Genomic DNA, 17,589 nt, shown 5'->3' on the forward strand with positions numbered 1-17,589 from the left:
TGGAACCAGCGCCCTTTCTAACACACCATGAGAATAATAAGAATACATTGGCGGTGTTCACGGCTGTCAAATGTCATGATTTCAGCATAAATTTCATCCGGTTTTCTTCAGATCTGCATATTGTGTTTCCTGCAGGATGCTGGTTGTCATGGATATGTGGTACTTGCATCACGATGAGTTGGATTATTCAAATAGGTTTGTTTAGCTTGCTAAGCCTAAGGTGGCTCATTTATGCATGGGCGCCCAAAGGCAGATTGTGACTATCGTCCTCTTCTCTAAGCCCCAGGCCCTCGTGTGGGGTAATAACGCAGCTATGATAATCAAACGCATCTCCATCTGAAAACCAAATCAGGATTTTGCTCCGGTCGTGCTATGTGTGTACTCTGCACTTGTTGGTAATGGCATCTTCTACCTGAAATTCTGTTCATTTTGCTCGGTCTGCTCTGTTGTCAGTCCTTGCCAACTCACCCCCAGCTTAAATGCACTTCAGAAAAGGGCAGTCGAAAGCCCTTATGACACTTCAGAACACGCTGTTATTTTTCTGTCTCTCGCTGTGTTTTTGTGGAGTGACCGGCATAGTCTTTGTAATGTAAGGGCAATTTAGAGCACTTTAGCTCAAGATATAAGAAGAAAAAACTTATACTTTTTCGCATTTATCCAGGCTGTTAGCGTTTTGCTGCTTGTATGTTGTCTATTGTCTTATAATTTTGTGCTATAGACCTTTTTTGTGAAGCACTTTGGTGAAGAAGAGTTTGGTTTTAATGTGCTCTATAAATACATTTGATTTGTTTTCTACTACTCTGCTCTCTAATCAATAGGAAAGTGATTAAAGTGATTCCATTGTCCTCTCTCTTTTCATCCAGCCTTCTAATATCCCTCAAATTGACTCAAATGTCGGCTCTCTTCTTTTGCAGAGGACCAGATACCCCACGGCTTCCCCACCATCGACATGGGCCCCCAGCTCCGGGTGGTGGAGAAGACTCGGACGGCCACCATGTTGTGCGCCGCTAGCGGAAACCCAGACCCCGAGATCTCCTGGTACAAAGACATGCTGCCCGTGGACATCAACAGCAGCAACGGGCGCATCAAACAGCTCCGCTCAGGTAATTAAGCACATGAAAAACTGCAAACATGTTCTGAAATGTTCGTTTTGGCAACGTAATTTAATTTGGTTTTAGCCTTTTGATGAAAATGTTTAGTTTTAGTCAAGACTTGCTTCCACTTAGTTTTAATCAAAGTTTAGTTGAGGAAAAAAAGTCATAATCACTGCTGAACAAAGCACAGACCTGTTCCTTTGGCAGTGAATTTAACCTCTTAACCCCCCGCCTGAACACATTCTGCCCAGTTTGGCTTCTCGAAAAAAGTGTCAAAATGGTAACAAAAAAGACTAGAATAAAAATGCTGCAAAAGAGTGACAAAAGCATGACAAAAAGTGATGAAAATGTAGCTAAAAAAAGTAAGGTTTAGCTTTAGTCACCATGAACTACTTTTCATTTGGTTTTAGTCAAATTTGAATGCAAAAATATATACTTTTAATTCTGTGAGCAGTTCAGAGTCGTCGTCTCTTCAGCTCTGAACCCCCACCTGAACCGAGCACATTTTCTCCAGTTTGGCTTAACCCAAATCTAAAGGCTTCTTGAAAAAAGGTGTCAAAATAGCGACAATGAGGCGAAAACGAGGATAAAAACACAACAAAAACAAGCCACAAAAGAGCAACATAAAAATGAAAAAAAAAAGCAAAATATAGACAAAAATTAGACGAATAAGTAGCAAAAACACTTGACAGAAAAGTGTCAAAAGAGCGACAAAAAACGTGCTGGAAAAGCTACAATAGATACAGACGGCATTGCTGGAATCGCCCATATATGGTCATGTTTGAAAACAGTTAAGGGGGAAAACAAAACAAAAAAGCTAAATTATGAATATAGTTTTCTACTAAATAAAGATAAAAAAGGACATGGAGAGGAGAAAAGCGGTTCAACAGCTTCATGTTAGCATCGTGCTAATATTAGCGGCTAGCTACGACTGCCGTTTTTTCACTTCTGCTGAACAATCTGCTGTGAGAAAACATCCATATGGGCCCGATTTACACTTGACTTTGTTTATGTGTGATAAATAAGTTTATATTTCACTAGAAAAAGGCAAAAAAAAGTCGAAAATCGTGTTTCCCAAAAGATTCTATTTTCCTCTCAGCGAAGCCACGCCCCCTTCTATGACGCGATGCCGTCTGTATCTATAACAAATCTATAAGAGCAACAAAAACATGACTGAAGAGTGATGAAATAGTGACCAAAACATGACCAAAAAAAAACCTATGAAAACACAACACAAAAAATGCGACAAAAAAGTTAGGTCAAGTTAAGTCAGTTTTGTAGGTCTTAGCTTTCAAATGAGGCGTGACACTGGCCTATAGGCTTTAAGCTGTTGTCAAGAAGCTTTTAGATTTGGGTAAAACTGAGCTATGTGCTCGGTTAAGGTGGGGGTTATAAGGAGTTATGCTTCTGTGCACAGGTAAAATGTGCACCGTCAACTTAGTTTGAAAAAAAACGCCAATCTAATGGCAAATTTCCAACTGTCGGAAAACACAATTACATTCCCGCTCCAAAATTGATCAGCCATGTTCAAATTGCTCGTTACCGCGTCATATTAGGCCCAACAGCAGCTGACAGTCGCGAGACAATGTGGAAAAAGCCAATAGAAATAGGTCTTTGTTGTCGCGTCTGCTTTGCCTAGTCTTTGATCAAAATGAATCATGAACATTTTCCTACAGCTTGTCACCGCCACCTTTATTAGCCAGCTCAGCCGTGGCACAGCATAGGCGGCAATTGAAGCGATGACAAGCGGCGGCTACATCCAAACTTCTGCAACCTTTTGATAGTGACGCACGGGTTCACAACCTTGTAAAAAGTACAAAGAGTCGCGCTTTTTTTTGTTTTTTAACCGCGAATCCTTTAAAGCGCGGATCTGGGTTAGCGAAAGGGCAGCCGGTGATGCATTAGCTTGGTGAAAAAATAACAATAAAAAAATCAATGGAGGGCTTTTTTTGTATCACAGCGTTTGTCGTTTTTGATAAATAAACATCGCCGGCCTGACCTGAATTATATAGAGAGGCTGCATCGCTGCTTTTTGCCGGTATTTTTTCATAATATTGAAATGAGCTTTGCAAAATATAGCCAAATATTAGATGCTTTGAGCAACACGCTCTAATTACTTTTTCACACGTATGATAACTGTGCCTGGCAAAGTGTTGATATGTAATGCCCTCAAACTAACAACTGCTATTCCAGCATATTTTTGTGACAGCTGGTGTCATATCAAAGCATGCAGAAGTGTAAAATGATGCTGCCACACTTTGTATACCTATTAATTGGCTTCCCAAGGTACAAAAATATGAATGTGTCTTATTACTCATTAAGAGAGGGTATCATTTCTTTCGTGACCTAAATAAGTTTTGATAAATGTCACTGTGCTTACCTTGCGCGACTTTGATGCTTTTTCTTCACCGACTGAGTGGGAGTTATCCAGATTTGGAAGTTCTATTTAAAAAAAAAAATCTGCTTAAGTTGCTGCGTAAAGCTGTACAAGGACAAACGGGGATTAAACTGTCAGTGAAATGAAGAACAACATAAAGTTTTGTCCAAAGTCTGAAGTGTATTGGTGCTGCAAGCCGTGACACCGAATGAGCTTTGTCAACATACAGCAGTGATTCTCAAATTTAAAGAATAAACTAAACAATTACTGTAAAAGCAAAACCATACAGCTGCACTTTATCCCATGTATACAGCATGCCTCTGTGTTCAGCTGCTGTGTCCTCTGTATTTATCGCCACAGTTTGAGAACCGCTGCTCTATAGCTCTGGTCTTAAGTCATGTATTTCCCCGAGTGTGGATAACTAACTCTATCTCTCCGCCCTGTTTGCATTGAAATGGCTCGCGCCTGTAGGTGGTACCCCAATTAGAGGTAAGGAGGATGTGTTGGAAAATGTCACGTCTTCACCATTTCCTCCCCCCCACAACATCACGTCAGACCCGTGTGCATCTCCCAGCTCCATCCGCGCTCCAGCTCCCCCCTGTGTCTAGTCCACAAGCAAATGTTTGTCTGCCATTTCTTTACAAACAAATGCTCACCAACCCTTCGATGTTGCAACGTTAAGAGACATTGAGAGATAGCTGTGATGTATTTATCTTTTTAATAAATATATTGTTGACATTTAGTGTGATAATGTACCTGTGATTGTACTGCACAGCCAAACACATCCCTGAAATTTGGTTTTGAACGTTTTCAGAGTAGTCTTTTCCCTTTTGAAGTTGTCACATGAAGCCAACAGCCTTCAAATGGCATTTTACTGCATATTGAGTTGGCATAGGTTGACTTGCCTGGAAGCTGAATTTACAAACGCACACAAATCCATCTTGTGCTGCTCCAAAAGGCACAAAAAAATATATAAACTTGCATAATTAACGCAATACAAAGTGATGCTTTTGTGTAATTAGTGTCTGCTATCGGATATTATTTTCCCGGAATTGCACCCTATGGAAAATGCTTTGACAACCCCTGCAAAATTCAAGTTCTAAATGCCACCCTGTAAAATGGCCACCTCGTTCTGACTGCAAACAAACACAAAAGCATATTTCAACCCAACTAAAAAAGAAAAAAAAAAAAACTATGTCACGAGCCTCTTCTTTGGCTTTTCAACGCTGCCAGGCAAAAGAGATGCAATTTAAACTAAAGACCAGTGCGTGCATAGCCACCAGAGAGATCCCGCCGCCGCCTGGATGTAAATGGGAGCGGCTGAATTTGCATACGCCCCGTACAGCAGTGGTCCTCCTTGTGCCGGCGAGTGATTGTTAGTCCAAGTTTCAAAACCCTTTTATGGAAATCATTGTCTTTTTCCCCCCCGAGTCAAAGCATGATTTGCGCTGAACAACATTGAGGTAAATAGTGGACGTCTGGAGCAAGCTTGAATACATTTGGAGCCACTGCCTCTATGACTGTAGTTAGACCTTGACATCTACCAGAGAACTCTATTTAGACTTGGCTGCACACATATGGAGAATAGACATCGCGCAAACACTGTGCACTGAAAGTACCCATGCACACTATACTGTAAGTGTCAGATGCACCCACAGATTCTAAATGTATAGGGAGTTTTCATATATGAAGCAACACCCATGCATTTTATCATATGATTAAGGAACAGAAAAGCTTGTAGCCTGATTTATATGGCACAGTTCAGCCTACCTTTGCATAGATTCAGCACCCACTCCCTTAACCTTTGTAAAATTATGCTTTGAACTTGCCTAGATGGTCTGCTAATAACAAGCATGTACTGCATACACTAGTCGGGCCGCCGAGCTTACAAGTTCGAAGAGTTGTTGCAATGTGTACACTTCAGCGCAACCTTTATTAGCCCGGATGTGTTCAGGGAGGCTCTAACCGTTGCTCTCTGTGTATTTAATATTCCGCCGTTGTCTTTTATATCTGTGTACCTTCCTTTAAAGCCCCCACAGTTGGCTTAATGTAATTTTAGTGTCATAAAACTTTGAAATGACCTTGGATCCACCTGCGCCAAAGTAGTTTGACTAATTGAAAGAGTTTAGCGTTGCATCTGCCGTATATAGGAGTAACCTTCTGTGCCCCTTTCGCTTTTGCTGTAGTGGCGCGCACGCTGCGTTCTCCTATGGGAAAATGGGCAGATTGACAGATTGGTGACATCTCCATTAGTATGCAAGAATTCATTGCGGGAGTAGACGGTCGCGAGCTCAGCATGCACAGCATAAACACCTTGCTGCATGTCAGGAGATGTCCGTTTTTAAACACGACGTCATTGTCCTGCCATGTTGATCTACTGTGTTATCACTACATTGTCTATACTGTTCCCTCAATGGTTTCCTTTGGTTGGTGATGAACCTGTTTGTTGCTCTCATCTCATACTGCATGAAATATGGAGGAATATACTGTGACATTATATCTGTCATTCTCAAACTGCATGGTGGCTGGCTGTCTTTCATGCTAGCACCATGCTGTTTCGGAAAGCCGTTCTCGACTGTTATCACTGCTTGTCATATGCATACCCTGAAATGTCAAAAAAAAAAAAAGAACATGCATTTTTAGATCCGCAAGGTAAGTTTATTCCCAGCCCCTCAAACTTTCTTCCACCGTCACAATTTGCAATCCAGTAGCGATGATGATTACACGGTGGCTATAGACGGTGTGTCAAAATGGTCACACCCCAGACGGGTTCCCCCGGGGCTCCGATGCTTTGTTCGAAACAGCATGTTAGCTTTTGGGTTTGATGACTGCGGCTACTTGGGGATGTGAATACTAATCTGCGCCATCTGTCTGAGGAGCCGCTCCCCGAGGCCTGCACTGAGTCATGGTCAAATAGTGTGTAATGAAGGAAAGCAGTAATGACCTCGCAGCTCCATGCTGAGAGAACACAGCCATGCAGCGGGAGCAGTGTGACAGAAGCGCCATTCGTCATACGGACTTTACTCCCGGACACGCTGCAACCCTGTCAAAATATGTCAAAATAACGAATATTGTTGCTCTCGGCGCTCGGGCCCAAGTTGTAGCTACTCCTGAAGATTTGAGGACACGCTGTTCTTTCCCATACCTGCCGATGGAATACAGATTTCACCCAGGAAAGACTGTTTGTCCGATCTCTTGTCACCTGTCTGTTATGGTCAGCCAATCGTGGCCATCTTTGCTGGTCAAGCCGTTCATATGAATGCGCAGACTCGCCCCTTCCTGCCGTCTCAGCTCCACGCCGCAACCTCTGTCCTCTTCACTCCCCCCCACAGAGGCCTCCTTTAGCCACCGCTACCTCAAGAGTCTTGTCACTGTCAGCAAATCAAAGTTTGCTGCCCGTGATCATCCTGTTTCAGCAACCCGCCGTAACCCCTGTCCACCTAGACTCCATCGAAGCAGCAGAGCCTTCAACCACCTCATACTCACTCCCTCAAGAGTCTGTCGCTGTCAGGCAATGGACTCCGCCAATCTCCGTCAGCTCAATTTCCCCTCGATCTGTTCACATGCACCCTCGCTCATATTCTTCATGATCCTGTGTTATGCTATGTTATGTTGTGCCACCCTCAACCACTTCAGCCTCTTCAACTTCACCACCTGACTCTAGGCCCGTGCAGGGAAGAAGTATTTTCTCCAACAATCCTTTCATACTCTTCTATCATTGCAAATCCAGACATGCCAATGATTTAATTACAGCGAATGGCGTATAATAACAGTCAGTGATCATTTTGTTGACATGACTGGCTTGTTATTGCATAATTAGCAGTTCTTACATTATTGTTTCCCGCAGAACATCTCTCCCTGCTAGGGTTTCGACGCCAAGGTTTACCCGTTCAATAAATAGTCATCAAGCATCACTCATTTGTGTGTGTCTCAGTCTCTCCTGGTTGAAATGAATGTGTCAATGTTTTCACTGCATATTTGACTGATACCATGCAACTTAATATTCGCAAGAGCTCATTTTAAGTAGCGCTCCTGACATGTTTTTGACATTAATTGACCCCTCACGGTCTTTTTGAGAAAGAGCAGGAATAGGCAAATTCACACACACACACACACTCCCTCAAACTTGCCAAATCATCTAAATTCTTCCCTTGCCCTAAGCATTTTCCCACAAAACTGGGTCCGCGCTCAAGTCACTTAATTACGCATGAACCGACCACTCACGTCACTTCACACACGCTGCAGTTTGATTCTTATTTTCGGCCTGTCAGGCGGCTAAACTTGTTAATTCTCTTACGCAGGGGCGCTACAGATAGAGAACAGTGAGGAGTCCGACCAGGGGAAGTACGAATGTGTGGCCATGAACAGCGCCGGGACCCGCTACTCTGCACCCGCCAATCTCTACGTGCGAGGTAAGGTCTCTTTCTCAGCGCGGATAAATCTAAATGTCTTTCTCTTCTAAGCCTCCAATACAAAGCTATTCTTCAGGGTTTCTGCACTTTGATTTTTAGTAGTGATTTCTATACAAAACACCAAAGCGGAGTAAGAATGCCAGAAGAATATACAATTGGAACAGAAACAAAAGAAGAGGCGATAAAATCAAGACGTTTGGCTACAACAAAGCTCTCATCTCTCTTGTAGTTTTGTTTTCTTGGATTTCGTAAACCCAAACTACTGTATCTTCCCGGTCAAAATTCCTTCAACGTCACTTTTGACTCCTAGAACTTTGTGCCGAAACCCTGATTGCTGTCCTCCCTGTCATCTCTCTATAATGTCAATAAGATGAACGATCTTGTTGGTGCAGTATGGGTCTGTCCGTGCTGATTGTACTTAATTGATGTCTTGTTCCATTAACCGCCCGATGACCTTAAACCAATAATCCCTGGCATACCTTGTTCCGCCCAGCAGGGTATTGACGGGGCGGAGTGTGAATAGGTATTGTGTAGGATTTCCAAATGATCTCACCCATTGCTCTCCTTTTTGTCTGTCCGCTAACCAGTTTTCTCAGTCATTACCCTCGCCGTGGCCTCCATCCAGCAGCAATGACTAACCATAGCGTCTCATTTGGATGCGACCGGGTGTGGCTTCAAACAGCTGCGCGGAAAAAAAGAAAGTCTGCTTGTATGAAAATCCATCTTTATTTTTATGTTATTCAGCTGTATCAAAAGGCTCCATTATCCTCTGGCGAAACTTGCTGAAAGGCACAGAAGACTTTGGGGATTTGTTTTGTTGTGCTGTCTCCGTGAGCAGACTAATGCAGGCCAAGGGCAGTGTAGCACCCATCCCGGATCAGGCTGGGTCAGCTTTACAGAAAGACCACTATGTCCCACGATGAATAGCAGAGCGAGAGAGCGAGAGTGAGAGAGATAGAGGGGGAGGTAGTCGAGGTGCAAGGGAGTGAAATTGCTCCACTCAGGTGTCTCATATTGGAGGTTTGTTAACCTGTTACTCGCCGTCCGCCCGGATCAGGGGGTTAGGTTTAGGGTTGGGAACGACAAATGTGATGCAAGTTGTGTTTCACTCACACAGATCTTACACATGCTTTTAGAAACTAGAAGGTATTGGCTTGTTGCTCGGTATGGCTATGCTGGTTCCTCTGACCTGAAGTTGTGAGCGCCAGTACTTCCTGTCTGTATTCTTTTCCTGGAATAATAATCTTGTTTTCTAAAGATTGTGTTGTGGGCAGAGATCATTTACTGTGTGTTTAAATCTTTATGAAGGATGGAACGAGTTCAGAGGAGACACCTGTGATCATAAAGGATTGATAGTTTGTCTTGAGGCTAAAGGCTAGCATGCTATAAAAAAAAATGAATAAAAGGCACTATTTCAAATTGTATAATGCATGAAATTAATGTTAGCCTTTAGCTTCAAGACAAACTCACTGATCCTTATAAACATAGACATCCCCTCTACGGAAATATTTACACTGTACAGCAACTCGTTTACCTGCAGTAAGTGATCATCTACCAGGAACTCACAGAATCTTTAGGAAATACGATGATTCGAACGGGTTTAAGCTAATCTTAATGGAAATTAATACGAACAGGAAGTACTAGCGCCCACAACTTCAGCTCAGAGGAACTAGCGTAGCCACATTGTGCAACAAGCCAATTGGCTTTCAAATGAGATATCACACTGGCATCACGTCTCTCCTGTCAATACGCTTTGGGATTTGGATATGCATCAGACAATAACTCCCTAAACCTAACCCATAGATGGCAGGTAACAGGTTAACAGAAGGAACGTCACGATTGGTGACAATGGCGAGTTTTTGAGTCAAGATTGGTGGGAGATTTTTCTATTTCCAAATTTGAATCAACCTGAACAAAAACACCAGAAATGAATGCCTTACCTGTTAGTTTTAGTATAAAATCCAGACTAAGGGGGTCATTTATCAAAACAAGAGCTAAATAGTGAGTGCAAGCTGGAAAATGTTCCACCTGTATGCAATTTGAAATGTCCAATTTGAAATTGCATGTTTGACATCTGATATGTAAATGAGAGAACGCTGCGTGCGTGAGTAAGTAAAAAAATAAGTGCAAATGACTCCGATCCACTTCTGCTCATGAGCAAACGCTCGCTAAATGACCCCCTGAATGTGTTTCTAGTCCAAATACATTTGGCTATAGCTCCAAGGTGTAATTGTCAATCCCTGACGACAAACCGATACCAAAGCAATTTCACATTCAATTATTAACTTTTTGTTCATCAGTATTCCCACTGTTAACGGTTCACATCGTTATTTGCAATGTCCTAGAAAAATATTTTTGCAACAACAAACGGTCTGCATTAGAAGAAGCACAGTTCCAATGATCCGCAGTGGATCAAGTTTACAGATTAAACATCACAGGCTCCGGGCGGTTCAGACCAAACTCAAATTAATGATTGCTGAACTGGTAAATAAAAGCCATATGAGGCCCGGAGATGGTGGAAATGGAATAGACTTTTTCAGGAAATTAAATATCTTTGGGAACAATGTTGTAAAATGCAATTAGAGTAATCCTATTCCTATTACCCTTACGTAAGATATTTTTATATACAGGTATTAATATGTATTTTGTTGTTGAACGAGGACAGATTTGTTTAAGTCTTTATTCTTCCTTTGTCGACTTGTCTTTGACATCTCTGCCAGTATTTAGATTTTTCTCCACATGTTGTTGTATTTTTCAACAGCAGCTGTTTCTTTAGAGTTGCATTACATTTCGCTTGTACTGCCTGGTGTTATTTTAATGCTTCAATAGAGACATTTTGTGTGTGTGGTCTTATTTCAGCGATGACATATCACCCACATTGATGGTTTGTTGAAAAGGCTTTGGTAAAGACATATTGGACCCACCACACACTTTAAAGCTCATAGGTTTCGAGATTGCAGCCACCGACGGCAGAGTGAGGAGCCTCATCTATTAATCAGCATCTGTCTGTCACGGGCACAGACAGCCTTTCCCCTCACAGGTAATTACAGTGGTGTGTGGCGCGGCGCCAGTGGAGCCCCTCAGGCCCAGCCACTGTGTAACACCACCCAGGTAGCTGTCAACCCAGTGGCCCCTGCTCCATCCTTTCCACCAGCCTCGCCACGCTGCTCCGCAGATAGAAATCAAGCCAAGCGTGACCTTTTAAAAGTCTGCTTGGCTTGCAACGGAGAACAAAAGGGCCCCAGCCATGTTTTGAGTCTGCCTGTGTTCCGGCTCCAACACTGAGGCGCGGAGACCCGGGGCTGTGCTATCACCGAACTGGTTGATTGGGTTTTAAACATGTGGGACTCAACCCAAGTGGCCCCTGACACGCCTGCCTGTTTTTCCCTCTGCTTGTTATGTGTTTTTGATACCCCTGAGAGGAGATCAAGGAGCTTAAAGGAGAAGCTATATCCATCTACAAACAACAATCTAGATTACTTTTTTTTTCTCCTTCATGGCTGCAGAGTAAAGAAAAAAAGTTCTAACAACCCAGGCTGATAATGAGACGCAATAAAGGAAACATAAAAATTCAGCGTTCCTGGTGATTTTGCAGTTAATTATTCCCGATGACGCAGACTTCCCTTTACTTAAAACATTCCAAAGGCAGCCCTATCTTCAAAACGCAATCGCACCACACTCAAGGTGACACCGAAAGGAGATTTCATAAGCACCTTGTTTTGTGCCCTTACTCTTGTCAGACCACCATTCTCTGTGCTTGTTATGGCTCGGCGTGTGTGGGGACCTGTTTGTTTGGGATTTTTTTTTCTTTTCTTTTTTTCACTTGCCATCGCCACCTGATCCAATTCCTGTCTGCAGCTACACAAACACGCTGCCGGCGCCTCTGTCAACCACCTTTGTCTTGACATTTCACAGAGCGTATTCCTCCCTCGCTGTAGGTAAATGGGCGGGTCAGACTCTTTTTTTTTGTTTGTTTGTTTTTTTGGTGTAGGTGGCAATGTACAATCTCCCATGTTCTCACCGGAGCGCTTGGCTTTCACCTGTCTGCATATCCTATTTACAGCGGATTCAGAAAGTATTCATACCCCTCTGTTTATATCTGTGTTATTATTGTGCAGACAGGTTTATATAGATGCTCTACCTTTCTGCACGGGCAATGTTCAAAACCAACACCACTTTGATTAAGAGCAATGGATACAGACGGCATCTCGTCTTAGAAGGGGGCGTGGCTTCGCCAAAGGGAAAAATTGAATCTTTTGGAAAACATTTTATTTCTAAATCGGGCCTATATGGATGTTTATTCACAGCAGAAAAAATGGCAGTCATTGCAAGCGCTAGCTAGCCTTAGCATTAGCACGATGCTAACATGTAGCGTCATGTCAGCATTCTCTGTTTTTCTATGTTTTCATGGGCTGTAGAACCACTTTGCTCCTCTCCATGTCTTTTTCTCTTTATTTAGTAGAAAACTATATTCATAATTCAGCATTTGTTCAAGTAGTTTTTGAATAATTAGATAAAGTTTAGATTATTCTCAATTGTTTTCCCCCTTAACTGTTTTCAAACATGGCCATATATGGGCGATTCCTGAGATGCTGTCTGTATCTATAGGACATGATACATTTCCCCACATACTTTCCTGTATTTAAGGTATCTGGTATCTGATTTTAGTGTCGGGCGGCCACTGATAAAGAAATAGAATGATTAACGGAGGCCTGAACACTTTCTGAACCTGCTGCACATGCTTCCTCTTCTATTAAAAGCCCGCCGCGCCTGCTTTTTCGGAGGTGCGCAGGTGGCAGCCTGTACCTGTTTGCCGGGGGTCACTTTTTCTCGACCCGCCTTCGGAAGGGAGGACTACATCAGACGTGGGCAGAATGGCGAACATCGTCCTCTTGTCTGTGCGATTGTGGAGCAGCGCTCATTTGTCAAACTCTTATCCCCCCCCCCCCCTCCATTTCGCATCGGAGCAGAGATGTCAGCTGAAGGAGTCGGCTGCCACTCCTTCATATATCCCAGTGACATGCCAATACGTCACCGGTGTTACTGCCGCCGCTGGAAGGGCTGTGCTCAAAATATCTTCATGCTGTTCTTTGTATGTCTCTGTCTGTGTGAGTGTCGCAGAGGGAAACTGAATCATTGGGGTGTAAAGTTGTGAAAAAATATAGCAATGTGTTTAAGAATCTCTGGTTAAGAGGAGTCGGGATCCTTCTGTGTATTTTTAGTGACATGGATGGAGCACCCAGAAAAAAAGCATACTCGCACATGGGGAGAACATGCAAACTCCTCACAGACAAATCCGATAAATGGCGACGTAATCCGACTGAAAGTAAAGGTTTGCTCGAAATTGTCACACACAATAAAAGGGGAATATGTTTGGCCACAACTTTGATTGTTATAACCAATGTTTTGTAGGGATGTAACGATGCACTCAAGCCCTGATTCGATTTTACGTTCTCAATTTCGCGATTTTTACCATTTTTTTCAACAAAATTAAAATGATCATCTTATGACCAAAAGTCGTTTCTTTTATTTTAACATCTGCATTTTTGTCCCTGTAACAACCTGTAACTGTTGTCTCAGTAAGAGAACGTTACATTACCAAAAAAAAAGACCTAAAAATTAACTAATCATTTTGGGTTGTTTTAACATCTGCATTTAACCGACTTATCCGAGTGCATTTTCTCCAGTTCTACAAGCTTCTCGACTGGAGCTTACAGCCTAATGGCCAGTATAACGCATCATTTGAAAGCTAAGACCTACAAAACTGATCTAAACAGATCTTTTGCCTTGCATTGTTGCCATCTTTTTGTCCATTTTTTTCACTTTTTCATCTCACTTTTTGAGTTTTTGTCATTTTCTTCTCACTTCCATTTCATCGCTTTTTTGGCTTTTTGGGGTCACTTTTTCATGCTTTTTTGTTGCGTTTTCAAACTTAGATTGGGGTAATGTCAAACTGGAGAAAATGCGCCTGGTTCAGGTGGGGGTGAAGAGGTTAAATCGTTTTTGAATTGATTTTTGAACATTATTATTATTATATCTTCATTTGATCGTTACATCCTTAATGTTTAGGATTCTCCATGTTGGCTCCTACACTCAATCTATTCTCAATCCTTTTCAATATACTCACTTTATAAAAGCCAAAATAAGTGCTACTCTAAAAGACATTTACCTTGACAATATGTGTGTTTTTTTCCAATGCTGAAATAGTAATCAAAACAAACCTTCTAGAACTTGCTGTACATCATGCTCTTCATCGTCAAAATTGCAACTCTTTAGGTTGAAGCTAATCCATTCTTGTCTGCTCTCATGGCCCCATATTCTAATGGTTCAATGATAAAGTTTCCCTCCTTGACACACAGCACTGATGCATCTGTATGCCATCTCACTAACCTCCTGTATCTGTGTAAAAAACTGTCATTTTTCACTGTCCTGTCTTCCTTATCCATCGCTCACCCTCATCAAATCACTCCATCCACAAATCAGATCAGCGCGAAGGTTGGTCACTTTCACTTCTAATCTCTTCCCTCCCATAGAAACTGATACAGATTGTAGGTGAATTTACTCCCCGGTTTCTTTTTGAGTACGTCCTCGAAACTCCCTCCCTGGAAACCTTAAGCGTTATCTTAACCCTCCTCCCTGGTCAGCCTGTCTTTTTTTTTGTATTAGCGCATGAATCCCTGTGTAGTCAGTGCATGCCTTCCGTTAACCGCTCCCAACGTGTTTGAACCATCCCTATAGGTAAAGATTCACCTTCTAGTTTATTTAAGCTGGGTTTGTTATGATACGCTGAATTCCTTGCAACCGCGCCTGTCGTCACGGCAAGCTACCTGTACCTGCGTCTACAATACACACTAATCAGGTTAACATAATGACTGTTGATTGACATGGACAATTTCTTTCCAGTGAGATATTGAAGCTCTGAGTAAACTTCTAATCTCGTCCTCCGTTTTGAGACGTCAAAGTAAGACATCGACGAGTGGAAGTAATTTGAGCAAGTTGGGCAAAAGCCTAATTATGTTCGTTAAAGGAATGTCAAAGCATGTCAAAATCTTTCGGCTTTCGTCCCCGTCTGCTGTGGCCAGTATCTGTCAGAAGCGGTTGAACAGCAGAAAGAAGATTTGTGAAATAGAAAGGATAGAAATGTTGGGCAAATCCAGTAGACGGGAAGGCGGAAATGGCTAAAGTTAATGCAAGTTCTTATAGCTTTGCAGTTTGTTGTGTTCGAGCCTGCATATTTGATAAGTGGCCGTAACACAATCTAACAACACATTTTGTCTCTACTATGTCTCACAGTTCCTCTTTAAAATGCCCCATGCATATCTTACATAATATAGTATTTCAAGTGGATATTTCTGGTATATAAACCGTACCAGTCCACCTTCTCCCTGAGAGACAGCAGTGTCAAGCTCCTCTTTTGGGTTCTTTGCCACCAAAGATACCCTCTGCCCACTCACTAGACACTCGCTGGCAGCTTTGATAGACACCTGTTTGTCAGGCTTCATCTTGACGGATATTGCAGTGTTTTCCACAGTACACTCTAAACCAGAACAAGCTTAGTAACATTCATTGTGTCCACTTGTGTTACTAGTATAAAGTTCAGAGTTCATTTGGTCAGACACTAGGATTAGATATGTTTAAATCTTTACATGTTTCAGCCGCCATCTGCAGGCCGTCATCAGAACCACCAGCTTTCGGTCAAGTGTCACTTATCAGCTGTTCTTGCGGGGCGTGGCCAGTCTGATTGTCCTGACAGGTCCATCAGACTGGCCACGCCCCCAATGTGATCTCTGGAGAAGGGGGTGGGGCGCGGGTCATCGGATCTGAAACCAACAAATTCAAGCGCAGGATAAAAGAAGCCATCGAAGTCAGGAAACAGAGCACTGACACCATCAACCGCGACGGAGGAGCATTTCTCCTGTCCCATAACTGGGACACCCTTCTCCAGAGATCACGCCCCCTGTCGCCCAATAACCAGCGGGCGGCAGGGGGCGTGGCCAGTCTGATGGACCTGTCAGGACCATCAGACTGGCCACACCTGGGAAGGAAGAACAGCTGATAAGTGACACGTCACCGCAAGCCGGTGATTCTTCTGATGACGGCATTGCAGAAGTCGGCTGTAAAGGTAAAGATATTAACACCTCAAATCATAGTGTCCGACCAAATGAACTCTGAAATTTATACTAAACAAGAAAAATGAAATGAAATATCAAATCCTGTTGATTTTAGCCACCACTCTGATCAGAAATGTAATTTAATCTTGGGTGTAATTGTGTGCTAATTGTGTGCTAAAGCATGTATACATGTCATGAGGAGTTTTTTGTGAATTACCTCCTCAGCAGCTGCACAGTATGCTGAAAAGAGCAGACCTGCAGAATATTTAAGAATGGGCAGCCAGTGTGCTGACAGAGGGGATCATCGGGCATCATGGTTGCCCTGCGTAGCTGCCAGGAAGCCCTGGAGCTTGCTGACTTGGTGCCATTTTGCTCTCCATATTGATGGTCTGAACAGGTTGTGCTATCCTTGGGCACTCTGTCGAGGCAGTTAAATTTATAGATATCCAGCGATGGCAGAGTGGAGACAGGGCTTATTTTGTGGTTTTGATAGAGTCCCGGAGCCCGTCTCTCAACAGGAGTGAGGCTTCAGGGGGAATCAATAACAATTACCTCCCCTCTAGTCATTTTGTTCCACAGCACCTCTCCAAACTTAACCGCACGGCATGAATTATTCACAGCATTAAGTGTTCAATATACACGGGGCCCATTGACTGACTGCTCTTAGCTCTGCGTTGTCTATGGAGTCATGAAGGAGGTGCAGACACTTGGAAACTAATGGTCTTACATTAGTCCACCTCTTCTCAGCTTTTGCGTTTCCATAACAACAACAAAAATGTGGGTGCCAGAAAAAGAAAGAGCAGAAAAGAAATTGCTCTTCATTTGGTGGTCTTCAGTAAAGGAAGATAGATGAGTAGATGAATTTGTGAAGGGAGAAAAAGATTTCAGAGATATTTTGTACCAGCCAGGTCAAAACTGGTGCAATGTAAAGGCAGGTTCTAATGTTCAATGCTGGCCTTGCCTACGCCTCATTATTAAACTTAAGCCTCTTCAGAATTTGATTGTCGCATGAACACGTCCTTAAAGATTCCAATATCACATCAGCAGTCCCCTGAGCCGACCTCTGGAACCGCTCTTTTAAATTTGGTGCATTTCTCCTGGCCTTTGACACTGGTGGCCGCTGCCCAAAAAATTAGCGCTACGTTTCTGAGATATGATTTTCTTTTTGAAATGTGACATTCAACCACTTTCAGAGATAAGAAAATTGGTTGGTCCAAGTTCCTTCTTTATCAGGTCTCCCCCGTGTCCAGGCTTATGATCCCACCCTATATCTGCCCTCCACTCCTCTGCATGCCCTGCTTGAGAATGTCATCCTTGCTCTGTTCCCAGACTGTTGCCAACCTCCTCTCGGCTCATAAAAAACACACTTATAATCACTATATATTATGTCCAATATTATACAACAGGATTATTTATGTTTGTTAAGTCTTTTCGTTGAGCATAAGCTATTGTTTTTGAAAAGCATGTACCTGAAATTAACACTTTGTGATTATGCCCACTGAAAGTGTAAATTATCGTTTCATTATACCATTAACATTACATTATATCCCTATATTGGAAATAGCATTGTGAGTGACTGTCAGTTAGCATCTATA

At 42.7% G+C, this 17,589-nt stretch overlaps 1 protein-coding gene across 12 annotated transcripts in view; it reads left to right on the top strand.

Annotated features, from left to right (window-relative positions):
* The window catches only part of LOC306972931 (receptor-type tyrosine-protein phosphatase F), a 312,548-nt gene that overhangs the window by 190,255 nt on the left and 104,704 nt on the right, over nt 1-17,589 (top strand). For 9 of the 12 annotated variants that reach the window (XM_079569644.1, XM_079569640.1, XM_079569648.1 and 6 more), the window contains 3 exons: nt 915-1,103; nt 3,943-3,960; nt 7,773-7,883. In XM_079569644.1, the coding sequence (XP_079425770.1) occupies nt 915-1,103; nt 3,943-3,960; nt 7,773-7,883 (318 nt within the window). The remainder of the gene's footprint in view (nt 1-914; nt 1,104-3,942; nt 3,961-7,772; nt 7,884-17,589) is intronic. The other 3 variants (XM_079569647.1, XM_079569651.1, XM_079569643.1) reach the window with 1 other exon arrangement.

This window comes from Gobius niger (genome assembly GCF_951799975.1).
Source record: "Gobius niger genome assembly, chromosome: 13".
NCBI lineage: Eukaryota > Metazoa > Chordata > Actinopteri > Gobiiformes > Gobiidae > Gobius > Gobius niger.